Here is a 19763-nt window from a genome sequence, read left to right as displayed (position 1 = left end):
TTATTGATAAAGACCTTCCTCCTCCAAAAGGCAGAACGCTTAACAGCTCTAGACAGAAACCTTACGGGTCTCCCCGGACACTCTTCCCTTGCCACACTGAGTTCAGGTGGAAAACCGCTGATAATTCCTCGCAGCCCCCCGTGGAGAAGGAATTTCCCTAAAACTAGGCTTAGTTTAGCCAATCGTGAGGAGGAAAACAGCCAGAGGGCGGTACCCCCGCGGTCCCGGCCACGTCATTGGCTGGCGGCCGCGTCCTTCGCCCGCGGGGCCACGTGACTGCCACCGCCCAGGCCGTCTTACTGGCTGGGTCTCCGGCACCTCTCCGCTGGTGCTTCCCGGCGGCGGTCCGCTGTCCCGCCCGGCCGGGCCCCGCCTTCCTCGGAGGCTGGGCGATGGGCGGGGAAGGGGACGGGCCGATTAAGGGGAGGCCGGCCCGGGACCGGGCTACCTCTGCCGGCGCGGCTGTGTCCCCCTCAGTCTCGCCACGGCGCAGGACGTGCCGCGGGGCCTCGTAGCACGGGGAGGCCCGGGACCTAGAGGTGAGAAGAGGGGAGGGGACGCGAGAAGGGGGAGCGAAGCAGAGCGGGGCTGGCCTCCACGCGGTCAGCGGGCCCCTCTTAGGGTCGTTCTGGCCTGTGCCGGAGGCTTGGTGGCAGGAAGCCCGGACCAACGGCCGACGTGGGCGTCATGGCCAAGCCGTTGTAAGTGGGCGTGCGTCAGGGTTGTACCCTCGGTCCGCAGACCCTGAGCAGGGTCACGGCTCCCTCTTTTGCCGCGGCGATGCCGACCCCACTCCTCGGCCTCAGGACTACCCACCCTCCGCCCCACATCACGCGGATGCCCCGCACCTCGTAGGTAACGGTGCTGCTCTTGTGCCAGAGCCCTTGTCCAACGCGTCTCAAACTCGGAAAACTGGGAGAAAGACCCAGGAGACAGGAGCCGCCGCCGCCACCCAGCCTCCCACCCTTGGACAGATGGGGAAACAGGTTTGGACACGCGAGAGGACCTCATTAACTTGGTTTTTAAAACCGCACACCTGGTTAAGTACAATCAGGGACTGGCCTTCGGAACTCATAGACTAAGTTGCAGTTTTTCACTGGATAGATGGGGACACTGAAAGTGCAGAGAGAGGACCAGGTTCTGGCCTGAAATTATTAATAGCAAGTCATCTGCAGAGCTGGAACTTGTACCCAGCTCTCCCAAACTCCTCATCGAATAGAAGGCTGAGTCTGTCTTTTGCACGGATTGGGAACTACATGAGTTAGGAGCATTCAGGATTCAAACTTCTTGGCACCCATTCTAGTACCTTTTTTCCCCTTCCTTATCTCTAGGGCTTTTATGTAGAATCTGGAACCAACGTGATATCCAATATTGGGTTAAGCAGAAGTTCCTGTTTTTGAAAATCAAGAGAGAAAAGGAAAGCCAAACCTATTGGAAGAAAGGAGCACATTTTTTTTCCATCAAGAATCTCAAAGGACAGACCAGTAGCTGTGGTTTATTGAACAAATACTATGTGCCAGGCACCGCGCTGAGTACTTGTGTTAGCTTTACAACAGCCCTGCCAGTTAGATCATGTTATTCCATTTTACAGAGAAAATGATGCTGAGTAAAATGAAAATTTTCACCAGTGCCATACAGTTGTTAAATAATGTGGCTGAGATCTGAATAGAGATCAGTTTAACTTCAGGACATACCCAGTGATTCTCCTAGTATGGCACTCACCTCACTGGCTCTAAATCCTCAGGGATTCCGTCTTGGCTCTCATCCCTGGATTTGCCTGAGAAACTGCACTTGAATGTCACTGTACTATAATATGCTGCCTCCTCGGGGAAGATCTAGAGATAACATATTCAGCTGCTATGGAGAGGTCTAGATTAGATTTAGGAAGGGTAAGAATTTTGAGCATTGACTTCACTTTCAGGCAGCATAAACCCACAGGCAGATGCTTGTCAGACTGTAATTTCATGACATAAACTTGGTGGTGGTGTGTGGAGGTGGAGAGAGAGGGGTCACTCCTTTTTCTTTACTGCATAGCCGTTAAACTATCATTGATCCATTCACTCAACAAATATTTGTTAAGCACCTACTAGGTGCTGGTATGGCTCAAGACACTGGAGATACAGTTGTGAGCAAAACAGAGCAAATTACTGCACTCGTGAGAAAGACAGTTAACCAAAATTTCAATCAATCAATCTATGAGATGGTGGGAAAAAGAAAGCAAAGTAGGGGGGATAGGAGTGCAGGGCAGGGATGAGGGATGGAGGGAGGCGTAGCGGCAGCTGGTGGTGCTACTTTATGTGTTGTGTCTGAGAAGGAACTGAGAGGGTAGTGGTTGAGAAGAAGCCTAAAAGAAGCCAGAGGGAAAGGCATGACCGTGACCATAGCCCTGAGCACCATTCCAGTTAGAGGGCCTGAGAAAGTGGATGGAGGTAGGAACCTGCTTGGCCTGTTTGACTCTTGGTGGGGATATGAATTACTATTCTAGCCAAAGTGTAGTTACAGAGGCACACTTTACGTGGTTGCTCCAGACGGAAGAAAGAAAATGAAAGTGTTACCAAATTCATGTGTGTCATATGAGAGATAAAATTCATTTCATTCTTAATCCTTTACGAAACCTGCTTCAATAATGTGTAAACAGCTTCAAGAGGTTCGTCACCTTCACTTACTAAAACGAATAAGACTCAGAACTATGAGTTGAGCCCTTGGCCACAAAATAGTGATTTGAACTAGCTCCGAAAACTTACCAAGAAACACATTTGGGGGCCAAGTGGTATTTTAAAAAGAGAGGGGACTTTGGAAATTGGAAAATGAGGGTTGAGATTTTGGTCCTACTAGTTGAGTCAGTGATGAAATTTGGGTTTTTCTCACATTGGAGAAGATTCATAATCTATTCTCAGATCTGTTGAGGAGGCAAGTGGGATATGTATGTGAAATCTTTTTGAAAGCAGTGAATTACTCTTCAAGGGATTAATTATTTGAACGTGGATTTGCATGAAGTTATTTTCCTCTTTAGTGTTTTAGTTTTTATCTTACACTAGGCTTTATACCAGAAGCAATATGTCATAGTGCGTGTACTACTGATAGAAACCTTATGGCGACTCTTCTTTTTTGCATAGCAGACATAAATGAACACTGTTAATCGTTTGTGATAACTGGAAAATAGGAAGACGTTTTCGTCTTCATTACATTTACTTGAAATTTCACCTATTTGTTCATTTCAATACATATATGTATATCACCGTACATACCAATGGGAAACATTGTGTTCAGTGTTGGATTATATAGGAACGAGACTTGGTGTCTGCCTTTGAATGTGTGCTCTAGTTTGAGAGACATGTAAACGTAAGGGCTAAATAGTTACATGGAATGTATCAGGGGTGCCCCCTGTCCTCTGGTATTTGAGGTGGGCCTTAAATGATTAGAAGAAGGACCGAGATAGATGGAGATAGAAGGGAAAGGCATGCCAGACTGGATGAACACCGTGAACAAAGGCCCAGAGGAACAAGGAAGGCTTAATGTTTCCAGGGGTTGGTGACCAGAACACCAGTGCATGGAAGGAAGCAAAAGAAAGGCAGATTCAGCTCATTTCTAGAGAGAAGCCTATGCTAAACTTTTTAGACTCTATGTGGGAGGAGGTGGGGTGCCATTGCAGATTTTTGAAGAGTGTATCCAAGTGGTTTGATCTCATGTTGTTAACTCATCTTTTGAAGAAGAGGCAACATAGCATGGTAGTTAAAAAAACAAAACAAAAAACGATGGTTCAGTTGAGTGTTTAAGGCTGAAGTATGTCTGCAGTTTTCAGGTGGTTGAGGGAAAAAAACTCCAAACCAACCAACTGGTATGTATGGAGAGTGCAAAAGTGCCGATGTAGCAAAACATTAACAGTTGGTGAATTGTTAAATTGTTTAATAGGTGAACTGTGAATACACCAGTGTTGCACGTGTCATCCTTTCAACTATTCTGAAGATTTGAGAAGTTTCAGAAGAAGCAGTCGAGAGACAGAGTGGGTGTGAATCACACAGGCTTTGCTTCCGGTCACAGCTCCACTATTTACAAGCAATGTGAGTACTGGAAAATTATTTCCAACAGCACAGTCCACGCCTATTACAGCTTAGTTCAACTGAGATTTTTCCAAGTAAGTGAAGAGAGTCTTTTAGTAGATGACTTGTTCACATTAATAAGGAGGTTAATGTTAAGACTTCAAGTTTTCCACAAACTTCAGATCTAGGTCATTTTACAGAGTTGCTATTATTTTCCCTTCTCTGTTTTCTTTTGGATTATTTAGTATTATTTTCTGTGATTCCATTTTATCTCCTTTGTTGGTTTATTAGCCATAACTCTGTGATTGATGGTACTGCATCAGGGTTTATAGTATGCATCCTTAATTTATCGCACTCTACGTCCAGTGTTATTATACCATTCTGTGTGTAAGAACCTTATAATACTCTGCTTTCTCTCCTCCTAGTTTTATGTTCAAATATATATTAAAAATGTAACGTTGGCCATTTTAACTATTTCCAGTGTTCCATTCATTGCATTAAGTACAATTCACTGTGTTGTGCAACTATCACTACTCTATGTTTTTAAAATTTAGCGTGGGGTGGCTCAGTTGAGTGTCTGGCTCTCCATTTCGGCTCAGGGCATGATCTCCCTGTAAGATTTAATAGATGGAGGCAGAGATGAGAGGAAAGAAAGAGACCAAGTTATGGAGCCAAGAAAGCCTTTATTGGGATCTGCGATTCCCGGCGAGGTTCCGTGACTCTGGGAGTGGGGAGTCAGGGAAGTAGCGCCTGGAACAGGAGGGGCGAGGTATTTTATGGGTGAGAGACTTTCGGTCAGGTCCTGGGAGGGCAGACCACCAAATAAGGGCACTTTAGGGACTTGGCAGGATGGGCTTTAGGGACGTGGCGGGATGGGATAGGTTGCCTCCTCTGTAAGGGTGATGGGAAGCTGGGGCTTCATAATTGGCTGTTTTCAAACTGGCAGGGGACATTCTAGGTCTGCAGGTGAGGAGTGGGGGGTCGTCGGTGCGCGGTGTTTTTCTCCAACCCACAGCAAAATGGCTGCTCGGTCGCCATCTTAAGGTAACTCTTACACTCCAGTATGTGAGTTCGAGCCCCTCGTCGGGCTCTGCGCTGATGGTGCGGAGCGTGCTTGGGATTTTCTCTCTCTCCCTCCCTCTCTCTGCCTGTGCACATTCTCTCTTTCTCTAAATAAACAAACTTAAAAAAAAAAAACCTTAGGCCCCTGGGTGGCTCAGTAGGTTAAGTGACGGACTTCGGCTCAGGTCAAGATCTCATAATTCGTGAGTTTGAGCCCCGCTTTGGGCTCTGCACTGACAGGGTGGGGCGTGCTTGGGATTCTCTCTCTCTCTCTCTCTCTCTCTCTCTCTCTGCCCCTCCTCCACTTGTGTTCTCTTTTTCAAAATAAATGAATAAACTTAAAAAAATTTTTTAAAGCAGAAACTGTAACCATTAAGCAATAACTCCTTCCCTGTAGTCCCTAGAAATTTCTAATTTATTTTGCCTCCCTAATGAGCCTAGTATAGATACTTTATAGAAGTGGAATTATATAGTTTTGTCCTTTTGTGTCGGGTTTCTTTCACTTAGCCTAGTGGTTTCAGAGCTCATCTCTGATGTATGTGAAGAGTATCAGAACTTCATTTCTCTTAATGGCTAGATGATATTCCATGGTGTGGCCTATATCACACTCTGTTTATCCTTTCATCTGTTGGTGTATGCTTAGGTTGTTTCCACTTTTTGGCTGTTGGCCAGTAAATGCTGTTATGAACAGTAGCGTACAGGTATTTGGTCCCCTGTTTTTAATTTTGAGGGTGTATATACCTAGGAGTGGAATTGGCTGGGTCACATAAGGATTCTCTTTAACTGAGGTGGATGGATGCACCATTTTACATTCCCACCAGCAGTGTTGTACTAGTTACCTTTCAGAGACACAAAAATTATATTTTAAAAGTAAAGTTAATTCTTTCTGAAATCTTTTTGTTAAAATAACTTTTTAAAATAAAAACCAATTGAGGCGCCTGGGTGGCTCAGTCGGTTAAGTTTCTGACTTCAGGTCAGGTCATGATCTCACAGTTCCTGGGTCTGAGCTCTGCATCAGGCTCTGTGCTGACAGCTCAGAGCCTGGAGCCTGCTTTGGATTCTTTGTCTCCCTCCCTCTCTGCCCCTTCCCTACTCGTGCTCTGTCTCTCTCAAAAATAAATAAACATTAAGAAAAAGTTTAAGATGCTTGTAAATATTTATGATAAAATGAAGATGAGTTCCCAGTCTCTAGGAGCTCACATAGAAAAGCTAACCAGTCCAGCACTGGAAGTCTTGTTGGCACTAATAAAGACTTAAGAAATAACCAAGGGCTGCAAGTCCACAGAACAAAGATGGGTTCTGAATTTGCACCTGATGCGGGGCGGTCCTTCCTTTTCCTCTAGGAGTCCAGCCGTCTCACAGTGTTAACGTCTCAGTTTGGGGCCAGGGCCTGGAATAGTTGCCTGGGCTCCAGCCTCGCTGCCTGGGATGGATGGGGTGGGGATGGATACGGAAGCCCTTCATCCTCCTTGGCTGTCCCGGGCTATCTTCCCGGGACTTTTCTGGCGGCAGTGGGTTGGAGGATTGTATGAATGGAGACTGCCTTAGTTGTACCTGTTTTTGGCTTAGTTTGGTTCTTCTAAAACAACCTTAAACTATTTCTTTATCCATAAAAGGCAAAAAAGAAAAAGTAAAATATATTGCTTAGTATGAAAAGAGTTAAAGAGCATAACAGACCAGAAGATGTAATAAGATAATATATCATTGTTTCTCAAATGAGTGATACTTGAAAAACTTCTCAGAAACCTTTAGGGACTCGGTACTCTGTACTGCCTGCATCTGGTACTTTAAACATTCTAATTTCTGATTCTTTTCTAACGACTTCAGAACTATCTCTGTTATTTTATTTTTATGCTTTTTAGAAAGAGTATGAGCAGAGGAGAGGGGCAGAGGGAGAGAGAATCTCAAGCAGGATCTGTGCTCCGAACGGAACCCGACGTGGAGATCGATCCCATGACCCTGGAATCATGATCTGAGATGAAGTCAAGGGTCAGACGCTCAACTGCCTGAGCCACCCAGGAGCCCCAGAACTATCTCTGTGTGAGTTTTCTTCTTCATTCTTTCAGCTCTGACCCAGACATGAGAACCCAGGTGAGATATGAGACAGGTTCTTCCCTTGAAGCCTTTCTAAATGATTCTGGCTCTTGGAGAGTTCTCCCCTGCATAGATGCTGGGATCACAGTCGTTGGCAGCTTCGGTTTTATGAGGCAATGAGTTGGGGCACACACATATGGTTAGAACAAAGCATGACTATGGAACTGTTCTGTTTCAGAGGCGGACTTCACCATTTTCTTCTAAAAACGGTTGCCCTTGGGGCGTCTGGGTGGCTCAGTCCATTAAGCCTCTGACTTTGACTCAGGTTATGATCTCGTGGTTTGTGAGTTCGAGCCCTGTATTGGGCTCTGTGCTGACAGTTTGGAGCCTGGACCCTGTCTTCAGATTCTGTGTCTCCCTCTCTCTCTGCACTTCCCCTGCTCACACTCTGTCTCTCTCTCTCAAAAATAAGTAAACATTAAAAAAAAAAATTAAAAATGGTTTCCCTCTGATGAGGCATTTGGATGGCTCGGTTGGTTGAGCATCTGACTTTGGCTCAGGTCATGATTTCATGGTTTGTGAGTTCGAGACCCGTGTCAGGCTCTGTGCTGACTGCTCAGAGCCTGGAACCTGCTTTGGATTCTGTGTCTCTTCTATTTCTCTTTCTCTCTCAAAAATGAATGAACATTAAAAATAATAAAAATTAAAAAAAAAAGATTGCCCTCCGAAAAGGCACTTCAAGTTCACAAATTACGTAATGGTTATACACGCACTGTTAGTTAAAAGTATATGTTGCACTTGCCAACAGTAGACATTGTTTTGCTTACATCTAAATCTTCAAAAAGAAGTTGGCTGGCCGCTCTCATACTTACACAGAAGGGATGTAACCTCTCTTCTAGTCCGTGCTCTAGCCTCTCAGTAATTCACCTGGGAGTTGTGTCAGGGCTGCTGGTTCATCACCTGGAGCGCATCGCTCTCTAGGCGTCACAGCCGCATGTGTGCAGCTACAGAATAAAGTGCAGAAGTGTCTTTCCTTTTTGTGTTGCTAAAACTACCATTGTACTTTAATGTATGCATAGATTACTGTATTTTTCGGATGTTTTGTTGTTTTTTCCCCTGTGATTCCTGCAGCGTAATGTGGAAGGTTCAAGTGTTTTCCTCTTGAAACTTTCCTTTCCTCACTCTCGATTATCAATGTTAATAGAAACTGGCCTAGATGATAGAGTAGAATTGTGTTTTTATTGAATTTCATAGAATGTATAGTTTACATACAACATCCTTAAAATGGAAGTCTGGCTGTAGGCTCTATTCCAAGGATAAACACTGTCATTTTTTAATTTTCATGAAGCAATTGATGAATACTATAATTGAAAGCAGTAACTGGCTTGGGGAAGAGAGAGGATTTTTGTGCACAAAGGGGTATTTGAGAAATATGTCCCAAAGGAGATATTTCCACTTGAAAATCAATATTGCTTTGCATCCTACTTTTTCTGTATTTATTTGCTTAATAAATATTTTAGCTCCTATTTTTGGAAAGCACATACCTGGCCCATGTGGGGCGATACAAAGGCCGATTAGACTGGAGCTTGCCCTCAAGGAGCTTAGTTTGTATGAGGGTCACACCAACTATTTAGTGTAATATGATTTTTAATGTATGCTGGAGTCCAGCTCCAGCAGGTCCAGGGGTCCCTGAAGGATGGACGGTGTTAGCGAAAGGGGGAGAGAATGAGAGCCTCCAGTTTCTTTCTGATCACCAGGCAGGCAACTCTGCTCTGATTCTCTTGCTTTATTTATAGAGAAAGGAACAAGGAGCAGAAAGAGCAGTAAATGATTTCTCATAGATAATTTTTACAATTTTTTCAGAACATGGGTTCTGCGGAAGTTATAATTCTAATCTTAGTAATGATTGTTGTAAAAAAAAAAAACTTAGGGGCAGGCATCATGCCATCATATGAGAAGGGCAGGTATTTTTTATACAAAACCTCAGGTATAGCCCTAAGGAAGTGACCTTTAACCATGAGGCAAACAGCATTGTTTATTAAAGGTCAGTTTTTTATGAGTCAGGGTCATTAGGCTGTTTATAACTCTAAGAGAAAGTTCCCAGAAAAACAGGATCCCCAGGAAACATAATGCCTGCTCTCACAGTCCCAAAGACGAATAATACATATTATTGCAGTAGTGACTTTTGCAACTACGTCCAGGCCTGGAAAGTAGTGAGTTATCAGTTAAGTGCTCTGCTAGGAGGAAAATTGTATGTTGCTTACCTTAGTTGCATTAGGGTGTATCTAGTTTACTCATCTTTTCCCTGACCAGGTGCAATTCCGCCTCAGGGCAGGGGGACAGGCTGCTCCTAGCACTAATTAGCAAAGCACTCCAAGGTTTGATGCCCAAGCAGAAACGAACGAAAAGTTACAAGAGGGAAGATATTGGTTGCTGCCTGGTGGCAAGAGACCGTGCAAACTTGCCGTACCCTCACCAGGAATTTTCACTCTACCAGTGAGTTCAGGTAGTGCCCAACAAATATAGTTTGATGTTGCTTTGGGCTTTAAAATCTGTGTGAAAAAGGATTGTGTGAATTCACTGTGTGAATACAGTGTTTAGAATTTTAGGAGGTGAGTAGAATGGATAAAGGCGACTATAGATGGATTCAGAATGATGGCTGTATCAGTTCTATTTCTAGGACTGTTTGTGAATGAATACCTAAGGTTTTGAGAGTTAGAGGTGAAAAGGGGCCACGGCCAAGAGTATAGAGTAGGGTATGTGTTTGGTAGGTATCAGTGCTAGGTCATTTGGGGTAGCAAGTAGGTGAAACTGGAATGTGTAGAGTAACTGAATTCTAAAGTGTTTGAAATTATCTGAGGTTAGAGAAGGCTAGTTAGGTGATAGGAATAGTGCTATGCTCAAAAAAAGCTATGCCTAGAGTCCTAAAATCTGGATTTTATTATCTGGCTCAGTTAGTTACTTACAAGCTGAATAAATTACTAAATTGAACAGGTCCTTTCACTTTTATAGTCTATCTATATTTAAAGTGGGTTTCTTACGGATAGCCTACATATAGTTGGGCCTTACATTTTAATCTAATCTGACACTTACTGCCTTTTAATTGGCATGTTTAGACCAATCACATGTGATTATTTTTATGTTTGTTTTAAACTCTACCATCTTGCCAGCTGTTTTCAGTGTGTTCCATCTACTTTTGGTCTCTTTATTTTCCCCCCTCTTTTTTGCTTGCTTTTGGATTGAGAATTTTTTATGATCTCATTTTATCTCCACAATTAACTTACTGTTTGTGCCTTTAAAATTTTTTAGTGGTTACTCTTGGGCTTACAATATACATCTTTAATCAGAGCCTACCTTCAAATAATAATGAATCACGGAATCACTTCCCATCTAGTTGAAGACCTTACAAGTCCCAATTACTCCACCCATTTTTTGTGCTGTTTTCATACATTTTATTTTGCATATGCTATAAACAAAATACATTCCCGTTGTTGTTGAGATGTTTATCTTTTAGAGCAATTTAAGATATTCTAGATTAAAAAATGGATTTGATTTTGTTTGTATTTGTTCCATTCCTGGACTTTATTTCTTTGTTGGGTTTTGCGTAGACCTAGTTTCTGCCTGTTGTGTGTCTACATAGTAGGCTGGTCTGCTGGGGATTCTCTTAGTGTTTGAGAATGTTTTTGTTGCTCCTTCATTGTCTAAATTTCTCTAGGTATAGAATTCTGGGTTTAGAGCTATTTTTCTATGATAAAGGTATTACTCAGTCATCTTCTGATGCTTCTAGTAAGTCCACTATAATTTTTGTCTTTGTTCCTCTGTGTGTCATTTGTGTTTTTAATTTGGCCATTTTTGGGATGTTATCTTTGCCTTCAGCAGCTTGAATATGATATGCGTAGGTGTGGAGTTTTGTTTTGGTTTTGTTTTCTGTATTTGTCATTTTTGGTATTCTCTAAAATTCTTGGATCTATACTTTGGTGTCTGTCTTTAGTTTTGGAAAATTCTTGGCCATTATGGCTTCAAATATTTCTTCTGCCCATTCTTTGTTCTCTCCTTTTGGGATTCTAAGTATACACAAGTTAGATTGTTTAATTCTCCCATAGCTCTTGGATGTTCTCTTACATTGTTGTTACTGGTTTTTTTTTTTAATTCTGTTTTTCTCTTTCTTGTTAAATTTGGGTAATTACTATTGACCTATCCTCAATTTCATGGATTCTTTCTTTGGCTCTGTCGACCCTGTTGATGATCCTGTCAGAGGCATTCTTCATCTCTGCTACTGTGTTTTTCACTGTTGATGATCCTGTCAGAGGCATTCTTCATCTCTGCTACTGTGTTTTTCACTTTCATTCTTTCAATTCAGTTCTTTCTTATTGTTGTCATTACTCTTGTACTTTCTGGTACTAATTTTTATCTTCTTCCTTCCCAGATAACAGCCATGTAGGGAAAGATTTGGATTTTCTTAGTTTTTTTCTTATGCCTCTTTTGCATATCTTAGATTTGGAAAAGCCTTTGACTCAGGAATCACCAAGAACTGTTCCAAAATAAAAGGGCATAAAAAAATACACTCAACCTAGGTTGACCTGAGTAGGAAGTAAGAAGAGAGTTATAGATCAGTTGCATTGAGGAATGGAGACCTGCTGTGTGTATCCACCAATCTGATTGACTTGCTCAGGGTAAGTTGTGATCTAAGTCTGTTCTTTCCTCTTTATCTACTTAATAAGACCATCAAGTAACTATTTGTTTGTGCCTGTTCATTGGGTTGACCAGCTAGAGCCCTTTCATCCAAACAAAATTAATGTGGATTATTTTACAAGGGTGTGTTTTTCTGTCAGTTTCAAAACAGGGAACTTTCTGAGACTTCTGTCTAATATATTTTGTTTCTGTTGGGCCACAGTCATAAAGTGCGTATTCATTTGTTCTTTGATTCATTCAAACATTTTGTAAGCCAACTATCTGAGAATTACTATACATTTGTTGGTGATTACAATGACGAGCAAGATATCCTTTCCTCCAAGAGCTGGAGAGACCTCTTACTTAACTAACACAAAAGTATGGTTAGTACTGTAATGAAAGTGAATAATACTGTGGGACACTTGGGCTAGGGGATTGGTCAGTGCTTTGTAGAAGGGGTAACTGTTTAACTGGGTATAAATGATTGGAATCTTGATGGGCAGAGAGGTTGATGGCCATTCTAAGCGAAGCGAACAGCTAACACAAAGACACTGATTTGTGAAGTGTCTGGAAAACAGTTTATGGTGTATTCAAAAAACAACAAAAAAGGGCCACCTTCTTTGTTTCAGGGACTTGCAGGGAGCAGCAAGGTTTGAGACTAGATCCTGTTTTGAAGCATACCTGCGAGCGAGTGAGAAACCTGGAAGGAAGACAGTGATAACAGGAAACAAGCCCCCCCCAGTACCTTTTCTGGAGAAACACTGTAGGGGGAGCCAGGCAGAGATGGAGAAGAAGCTTTGATGGTTTATACTTTTGGGAAGTCCTGTAAAATTAATTATTTGCTTTGACTTGGCTATTTATGGTCTATTTTTTGTTTGTTTGTTTTCATTTTCCCTGATCAAGACATATGAGGCTCAACTAAAGAAAATGAGTATAAGATACCTACCCCTGAACTGAACTCCTCTTCACTCTTATCATGGCCATTGGGACTGTTAAAATGTGTGAGCACTGAGAATTACTTGCTCAGTTAATCCTGGTGTTTTCTTTGGGGTAAGAGGCTGAAGCATCTCTCTCCAGAAATGTCTTTGGAAAGTAAAGCGCGACGTGATCTGTCACTCACGGACTCCTTTGAAGGAAATGACCAACGTGGTCCTCTGGCAAACATCCCTCTGGAACTTGAAAATGAATCAAGTACTGACTTCAAGCAATTCGAAGCCAGTGATCAATGCACACCTTATCATAGGATCCATATGGAACCTCAAGAGAAATCTAACACTAACTTCAAGCAATTTGTCATTAAAAAACTGCGGAGGAGTTGCCAGTGCAGTCCAACCAAAGCCAAAAATATGATTTTTGGTTTCCTTCCTGTTTTGCGATGGCTCCCAAAATATGACCTGAAGAAAAACATTTTAGGGGATGTGATGTCTGGCTTGATCGTGGGCATCTTATTAGTACCCCAGTCCATCGCGTATTCCCTCTTGGCCGGCCAAGAACCTATCTATGGTCTGTACACATCTTTTTTTGCCAGCATAATCTATTTCCTATTGGGTACCTCCCGTCACATCTCTGTGGGCATTTTTGGAATATTGTGCCTTATGATTGGTGAGGTAGTTGACCGAGAACTACACAAAGCCGGCTACGACACTGCCCATCCTGCTCCTCCTTTAGGGATGGTTTCAAATGGGAGCACACTATTAAACCAGACATCAGACCAGATATGTGACAGAAGTTGCTATGCAATTGCAGTTGGCAGCACTGTGACCTTTATGGCTGGAGTTTATCAGGTAAGAAACCAAGGAACAAGTGGTTATTTCTACCAAGAGAAATCACTGTACATGAAATCTCAGCTCTGTAAGGGATCTTGTAGATCATAATTAAAGCTGTCCTTCACCGGATGCTCAGGGTGCATGAGGGACAGAGCCGAGATTTGAGCCACGGTTTGACCCCACACGGAAGATAAGGCTGCTTCTCTCTCCTCAACCTTAGGCTGCCTCTTAAGGTGAATTTTGGTCAGCCAGATTTTCATTATTTGGTTGCAAAATGGAGACCCATCACCTAGAACAACTCCTTAATTTTTATATGTTGAGAAACCTCGGGTTTGCTTGAGATTATGTGTGGTTCGTTATTGGCAGAGTCAGCATTAACAAGCAGGACGAGGGTAACAGGATGAGGGCTGGCAGAGAGGCGAGTGCAGGAGGTTTCAAACTATAGATTCCACCCCCCCACCCCACTTTAGACGTGTTGCTCTGGTAAGTGACTCTCACTAAAAACAGCACTTTTCTTGGACTGCTGGGGAACAAGTTGAGAACCGCTATTTCATATGATTAGCCAGAAGAAAGGATTACAAATTAAATTCTCCTTGGGTCTCCCATAGCATCCACGAACCTACCATTGTCATTGCACCCCTGTCTTTTAGCATCCGGGCGTCAATGCCAGCATCAAACCTCTTCTCTATTATAGGCATTCGGTTCCAGTACGGGAAGGGGAAGAGTAGCTCGCTTCGTTTAGTGCCTGGTGAAGAGGAAGAGAAGGGGTGAGGTGCAGAGTGTTGCTCTCCAGGGTCCATTTTTGCTGTTTTGTTATTATGTCTCCCTAAGAATGAGGAAGGGCTCAGGGAAATTCTGAGGAATTAATGGGAAGAGGAAAAAAAAATAAAGAAAAAAGTGTTATCTTTGAGGGTGCAGGATTAATATGAGAAGCAGTTTGGCATAAGCACATACACACTGAATGAGAATAGTTTCTCAGCATGAGGTTAGATTAAAGACTGTTCTACAATTGAAATGTCAATCTAATAGGGTGTGAATAAAAAATTTTTTATCAGTTAAAACTTCACCTTTATGGTAATGATGTATAATTTAATGAAAATACATGGCCTTGTACTTAGAAGAATTTTTCCAATTTGAACTTTTGTAATTTTTTGTGGATCCCTGGGGATTTTTTTCTTAAGGTCTGAACTTTATTCACATTTAAGAAACATTGTACAAGAAGGTAGGAATCCCCAACGTGGCTCAGGTCATGATCTCATGGTTTGTGGTTTCGAGCCCCGCATCAGGCTCTGTGCTGACGGCTCAGAGCCTAGAGCCTGCTTCGGATTGTGTGTCTCCCTCTCTCTTTATCCCTCCCTCATTCATGCTCTGTTTCTCTCTGTCTCAGTAATAAATAAACATCAAAAAAAATTTTTTTTTAAAAGAAGGTAGGAATCCTAAGTTCTTGTCTTATCTAGGTTGATGGAACAATGGGACTTTGGAGCAGTTGCTTAGCCCTCTGAGTGTCAGTAAAATGAGCCTTCTCTTTGTAAAGTGAGAGGGTTGATGGATGATTGTGTTTTTTTTCTGCCTCTGACGTTTTGTGACGCTCTGATGTGTGCCTCCACGCAAGGCGATACCAGGGTATTAGAGGACTCAGAAGGTCTTTTCCATTTATATTTAACACTTGTATATCCTTCCTTCCAGGTAGCGATGGGCTTCTTTCAAGTGGGCTTTGTTTCTGTCTACCTCTCAGATGCCTTGCTAAGTGGATTTGTCACTGGTGCCTCCTTCACTATTCTTACATCTCAGGCCAAGTACCTCCTTGGGCTCAGCCTTCCTCGGAGTAATGGTGTGGGCTCACTCATCACTACTTGGATTCATATCTTCAGAAATATCCATAGGACCAATATCTGTGATCTCGTCACCAGCCTTTTGTGCCTTTTGGTTCTTTTGCCAACCAAAGAACTCAATGAGCACTTCAAGTCCAAGCTGAAGGCACCGATTCCTACTGAACTCATTGTCGTTGTGGCAGCCACACTAGCCTCTCATTTTGGAAAACTCCATGAGAATTACAATACCAGTATTGCTGGACACATTCCCACGGGGTTTATGCCACCCACAGCACCCGACTGGAACTTAATTCCCAGTTTGGCTGTAGATGCAATAGCTATTTCTATCATTGGTTTTGCTATCACTGTATCACTCTCTGAGATGTTTGCCAAGAAGCATGGCTACACCGTCAGAGCTAATCAGGAAATGTATGCCATTGGCTTCTGCAACATCATCCCTTCCTTCTTCCACTGCTTCACGACTAGTGCAGCTCTCGCGAAGACGTTGGTTAAAGAATCCACAGGCTGCCAAACTCAGCTCTCTGGTGTGGTGACAGCTCTGGTTCTTTTGTTGGTCCTCCTGGTAATAGCTCCTTTATTCTATTCTCTTCAGAAAAGTGTCCTTGGTGTGATCACCATTGTAAATCTCCGGGGAGCCCTACGTAAATTTAAGGATCTACCCAAAATGTGGAAGGTTAGCAGAATGGATACAGTTATCTGGTTTGTCACTATGCTGTCCTCTGCACTGATAAGTACTGAAATAGGCCTGCTTGTTGGGGTTTGTTTTTCTATGTTTTGTGTCATTCTCCGCACGCAGAAGCCAAAGATTTCATTGCTTGGCTGGGTGGAAGATTCTGAAGTCTTTGAATCCATGTCCGCTTACAGGAATCTTCAGACAAAGCCAGGCATCAAGATATTCCGGTTTGTAGCTCCTCTCTACTACATAAACAAAGAATGTTTTAAGTCCGCTTTATACAAAAAAACTCTCAACCCAGTCTTAGTAAAGGCAGCTCAGAAGAAGGCTGCAAAGACCAAGATCACAAAGGAAACAGTGACTCTCAGCGGAATCCAGGATGAGGTTTCCGTGCAACTTTCCCATGATCCCTTGGAGCTCCATACCATCGTGATCGACTGCAGTGCAATACAGTTTTTAGATACAGCAGGGATCCATACGCTGAAAGAAGTTCGTAGAGATTATGAAGCTATTGGCATCCAGGTCCTGCTGGCTCAGTGCAATCCCTCTGTGAGGGATTCCCTGGCCTGTGGAGAGTATTGCAAAAAGGAAGAAGAGAATCTTCTCTTTTACAGTGTGTATGAAGCAATGGCTTTTGCGGAAGAATCTCAGAATCAGAAAGGAGTATGTCTTCCCAATGGTCTGAGTCTTTCCAGTGACCGAGAAAGTAGATGGAAAGGAGAATTAGCGTCTAGCCCATAGGTTAAAGTTTGAAGTGTGTAACATTTTCCAGTTCCCCAACGGCAAATGTTGCACGCTTGAAATTTTAACCTGTCTATGAGGTCTTATTCCTTTGAAGCTGGTGGCCTTTGTAGATACCTACACAAATGCAACAGAGCTTATAGTCGGGCAGAATCAAAAAGAAGAAAATATCATGGTGTCAAGCTTTCTTGCAGATATGAGATATTCTTGGAATCAAATATCTATTGAATTGAACTGTAAAGTATCCCCAAAACGTAATTACCATCGTGTGTTAGAAGATACGCATTTAGACTCTTCCTTCTCCGGGAGGTAAAGCTGACGTTGGCATGAGAAGTGCTGGAGCCTGCTTGTTAGGCTCTTTGGAGAGGGAGTCTAAAGGAGGTAGAGAAACAGTGTTGCGTCTGCTCTTATACCAGCAGGTCGGAAGACTTTTTGGAGCACAAGGTTTGTTCCTGTGTTTCTCCATTCCCAGTCTTTGCTCCTGAGACGGCAGTAAAGATCTCTCTGGCTTTTAATACGAGGAGCACCACTCCTTTCCTTAAGGCAATGAACCGCAGCCACTGTCTTATTGGGAGCTGGATGGCTGGGCAGCCTTGTGAACTCCTACCAGCCAGTCTCATATTACTTAGAGCATCTCTGTAATACATTTGATGTTTTTTATTCATGCCTTTTTGGTTAGGGTAAGTAGATAAGCAAAGACCTCTCGTTCATAATCAGCCAAAATAATAAGAATCTGTCCTGTCTTTTTTTGGTGACCTCAGTCTATCCCTATTTCTGAGTGTTTCTCTCTTAGTAAGCTTTGTTGTAGCTTTCATTCATTCAATGTTTCCCATGGAATCTGTCTTAGGCTGTTGTGGATTACCAGCGACAAGCCCGCCAGGTAGAAGGGAGAATGCTGACTCCACAGTTCTAGACAACGTTTTTAATGAGCTTGAGGCAAACTGTTGGATGGATTGCAAAAAGGAATGATCGACAGTTTCCCTTAAGAATTTTTTACTTAGCAGTGAATTTTTTTTTCCCCTCCCTTGGCATTTTAGTGAGGGTCCACTGGGGATCGACAGTCTTTCTCAAGTAGAAGGTCCTGTTCATCTTTACTCTGGAAGAATATTTTATTGTAACCAATGGAAAAGAATGCATGGAAATGACAGTGCTTCTAAAAGAACATCAATAATTAATTGGTAGGTGTTTTAGTGAAAATAAAGCTATATGAATATGCTTACTGTTATATTCACCCAGTAAATATGGATGGCAGCGACAGCTTCTAACTCCTTGAGCCGCCTAAAGCTATTATGCAAGAGGATTTAGAAACCTCACATTCATACATCCGCAGTTCCATGGGATTTATGACAGCTGGTCACAGGTTGTGGCTACAGGAATAGTTCCTTTAGAAAAACAATGTCTGGCATTGAAAGCTTATTGTTCTATATGTGGACCTTAGTGGGCAAGAAAAAATACAGATTTTCCAAGGTTAGGACTAGGAGACTATGTGACATTAGAACATTTAGCCACACTATTTAAAGCAAGCAAAATAATAATTGCAAAAATGCAAATCATTTTTTAACCTGCACTACATTCTAAACAATTTAAATATGAGACCCAAACCCTATGGGTAGGACATCGATTGGAGTGGGACACTTTTAAATATATTTAGCTTTCTTGTTGGCTCCGTAAACTTTAAATTGCTTTTCTATGGGTAGAGCTCTGTCCGTCTGTTTATATGGAAAATGCCTTTCTATTATTAGAACAAAGCAGTTTCTCAGTAGAAAAGTTGGATTTCTGTCTTTGAGGTGATTGACTTCATGAGTAAATATAATAGTACTACATTTTGATATCCTTTTAGAACTTAAGTCTAGACGTTCAGAAATATTAACTGCTATTTGTATTTGTGGGGTTTTTTGGCTTGCTTTTAGCCAATATCTGCCCTTTCTATCCAGTTTTAGGGATAGTAATAGTAAAATCCCAGTATCTTGGTTGGTTATTTGTTTTGAATCCCTATTCTCCCTCCTCCAAGGCAGGTTTGAATCCCGACCATTATAGATGTGTAATGCCATGTGAGAGAGTAAATAAGTACATGTTCAAGACCACCTTCTCTATAATTTTGTAAACACTAGCGCAGCCAAAAAAAAAAAAAAAAAAAACGTCCACAGATTTTGGAGAATCCCTTTGGAGTAACAGGATCTTTTACCTGGCATTTCTGTCCATATGTGGATATAAATAATTAGTGGAGCTTTATGCAATCAGCAAATTCTAGAATTGTGTTCTGGTTTGTTCCTCTCCTACCCAAACAAACAAACAGATACTGCTTTTGGTAGCTACTTATAAAAACACTTAAGGTTTCATTAGAATTTATACCTCAGTTCTCTGCTTTGGTTGAGGTCCACCTACACTTACACAGTGTTGATTCCTAGTGTTTAAAAAAGTCAAGCCTGAAACCAAAATCTAATTCACCAACAAAACTATTGTTTTCATTTTCTTTCTTGCTCAAGGGCTTAGACCTTGAGTTCAATAACTGACACTTTACATACTTTACTGATAGAAAACTATCTTGCATACCTTAAACTTTAGAGTCTAAATGAGGTATTTTCTCTTTTCTTGTTGCTTATTGAAAATGTATACAAGTCTACATATTGTAAAATGGTTATTTAATTGAAACATAAGGTTTACGTTCTTGATGGTAAAAACTGGAAGGGTAGAGTGTGCCGAAACCAGAAAGAGTAAAGATAACATTCAAGGGAAGTGAAGGGAATACGCCATCAAAAAAAACTATCTCTGACCAAACAGGAGAGAAAAGAGAGGGACTCAGTTGAATGGAGTCCAATCCCTGATTGGCCCCACACACCAGGGAGATCAGAATTAGGAGCCACACCTTAGTTTTGACAGGAAGGGCAGAACTTGGTTCTGTTGCTGGAAAAGGAGGGCGGATTTGCCAGCGCTGAAAGAGCTG

General features: G+C 42.2%; 1 protein-coding gene across 5 annotated transcripts; it reads left to right on the top strand.

Annotated features, from left to right (window-relative positions):
• Positions 1-404: 404 nt before the first annotated feature.
• Positions 405-18957, top strand: SLC26A2 (solute carrier family 26 member 2). 5 transcript variants are annotated; one of them, XM_029943066.1, is made up of 6 exons: positions 405-539; positions 3913-4061; positions 6965-7142; positions 11632-11809; positions 12711-13591; positions 15260-18957. In XM_029943066.1, exons 5-6 carry the CDS (start codon positions 12887-12889, stop codon positions 16817-16819), a joined length of 2265 nt encoding a protein of 754 aa, XP_029798926.1. In that variant the 5' UTR covers positions 405-539; positions 3913-4061; positions 6965-7142; positions 11632-11809; positions 12711-12886; the 3' UTR covers positions 16820-18957. The 5 variants fall into 5 exon arrangements, with proteins under 5 accessions (XP_029798926.1, XP_029798927.1, XP_029798928.1 ...); XM_029943067.1 differs by having other exon boundaries at positions 12437-13591; XM_029943068.1 differs by lacking the exon at positions 6965-7142.
• Positions 18958-19763: the final 806 nt, after the last annotated feature.

The sequence above is a fragment of the Suricata suricatta genome, chromosome 6, assembly GCF_006229205.1.
Source record: "Suricata suricatta isolate VVHF042 chromosome 6, meerkat_22Aug2017_6uvM2_HiC, whole genome shotgun sequence".
NCBI classification, from domain to species: domain Eukaryota; kingdom Metazoa; phylum Chordata; class Mammalia; order Carnivora; family Herpestidae; genus Suricata; species Suricata suricatta.
The sequence above is the reverse complement of the archived record's forward strand: the minus strand, read 5'-3'. Positions and strand labels throughout refer to the sequence as shown.

Coding starts and splice junctions, on each gene's coding strand:
- SLC26A2 (XM_029943068.1), top strand. CDS start 12,887: ATGTCTTTGGAAAGTAAAGCGCGACGTGATCTGTCACTCACGGACTCC. Junction 13,592..15,259: donor TTATGGCTGGAGTTTATCAG/GTAAGAAACCAA, acceptor CCTTCCTTCCAG/GTAGCGATGGGCTTCTTTCA.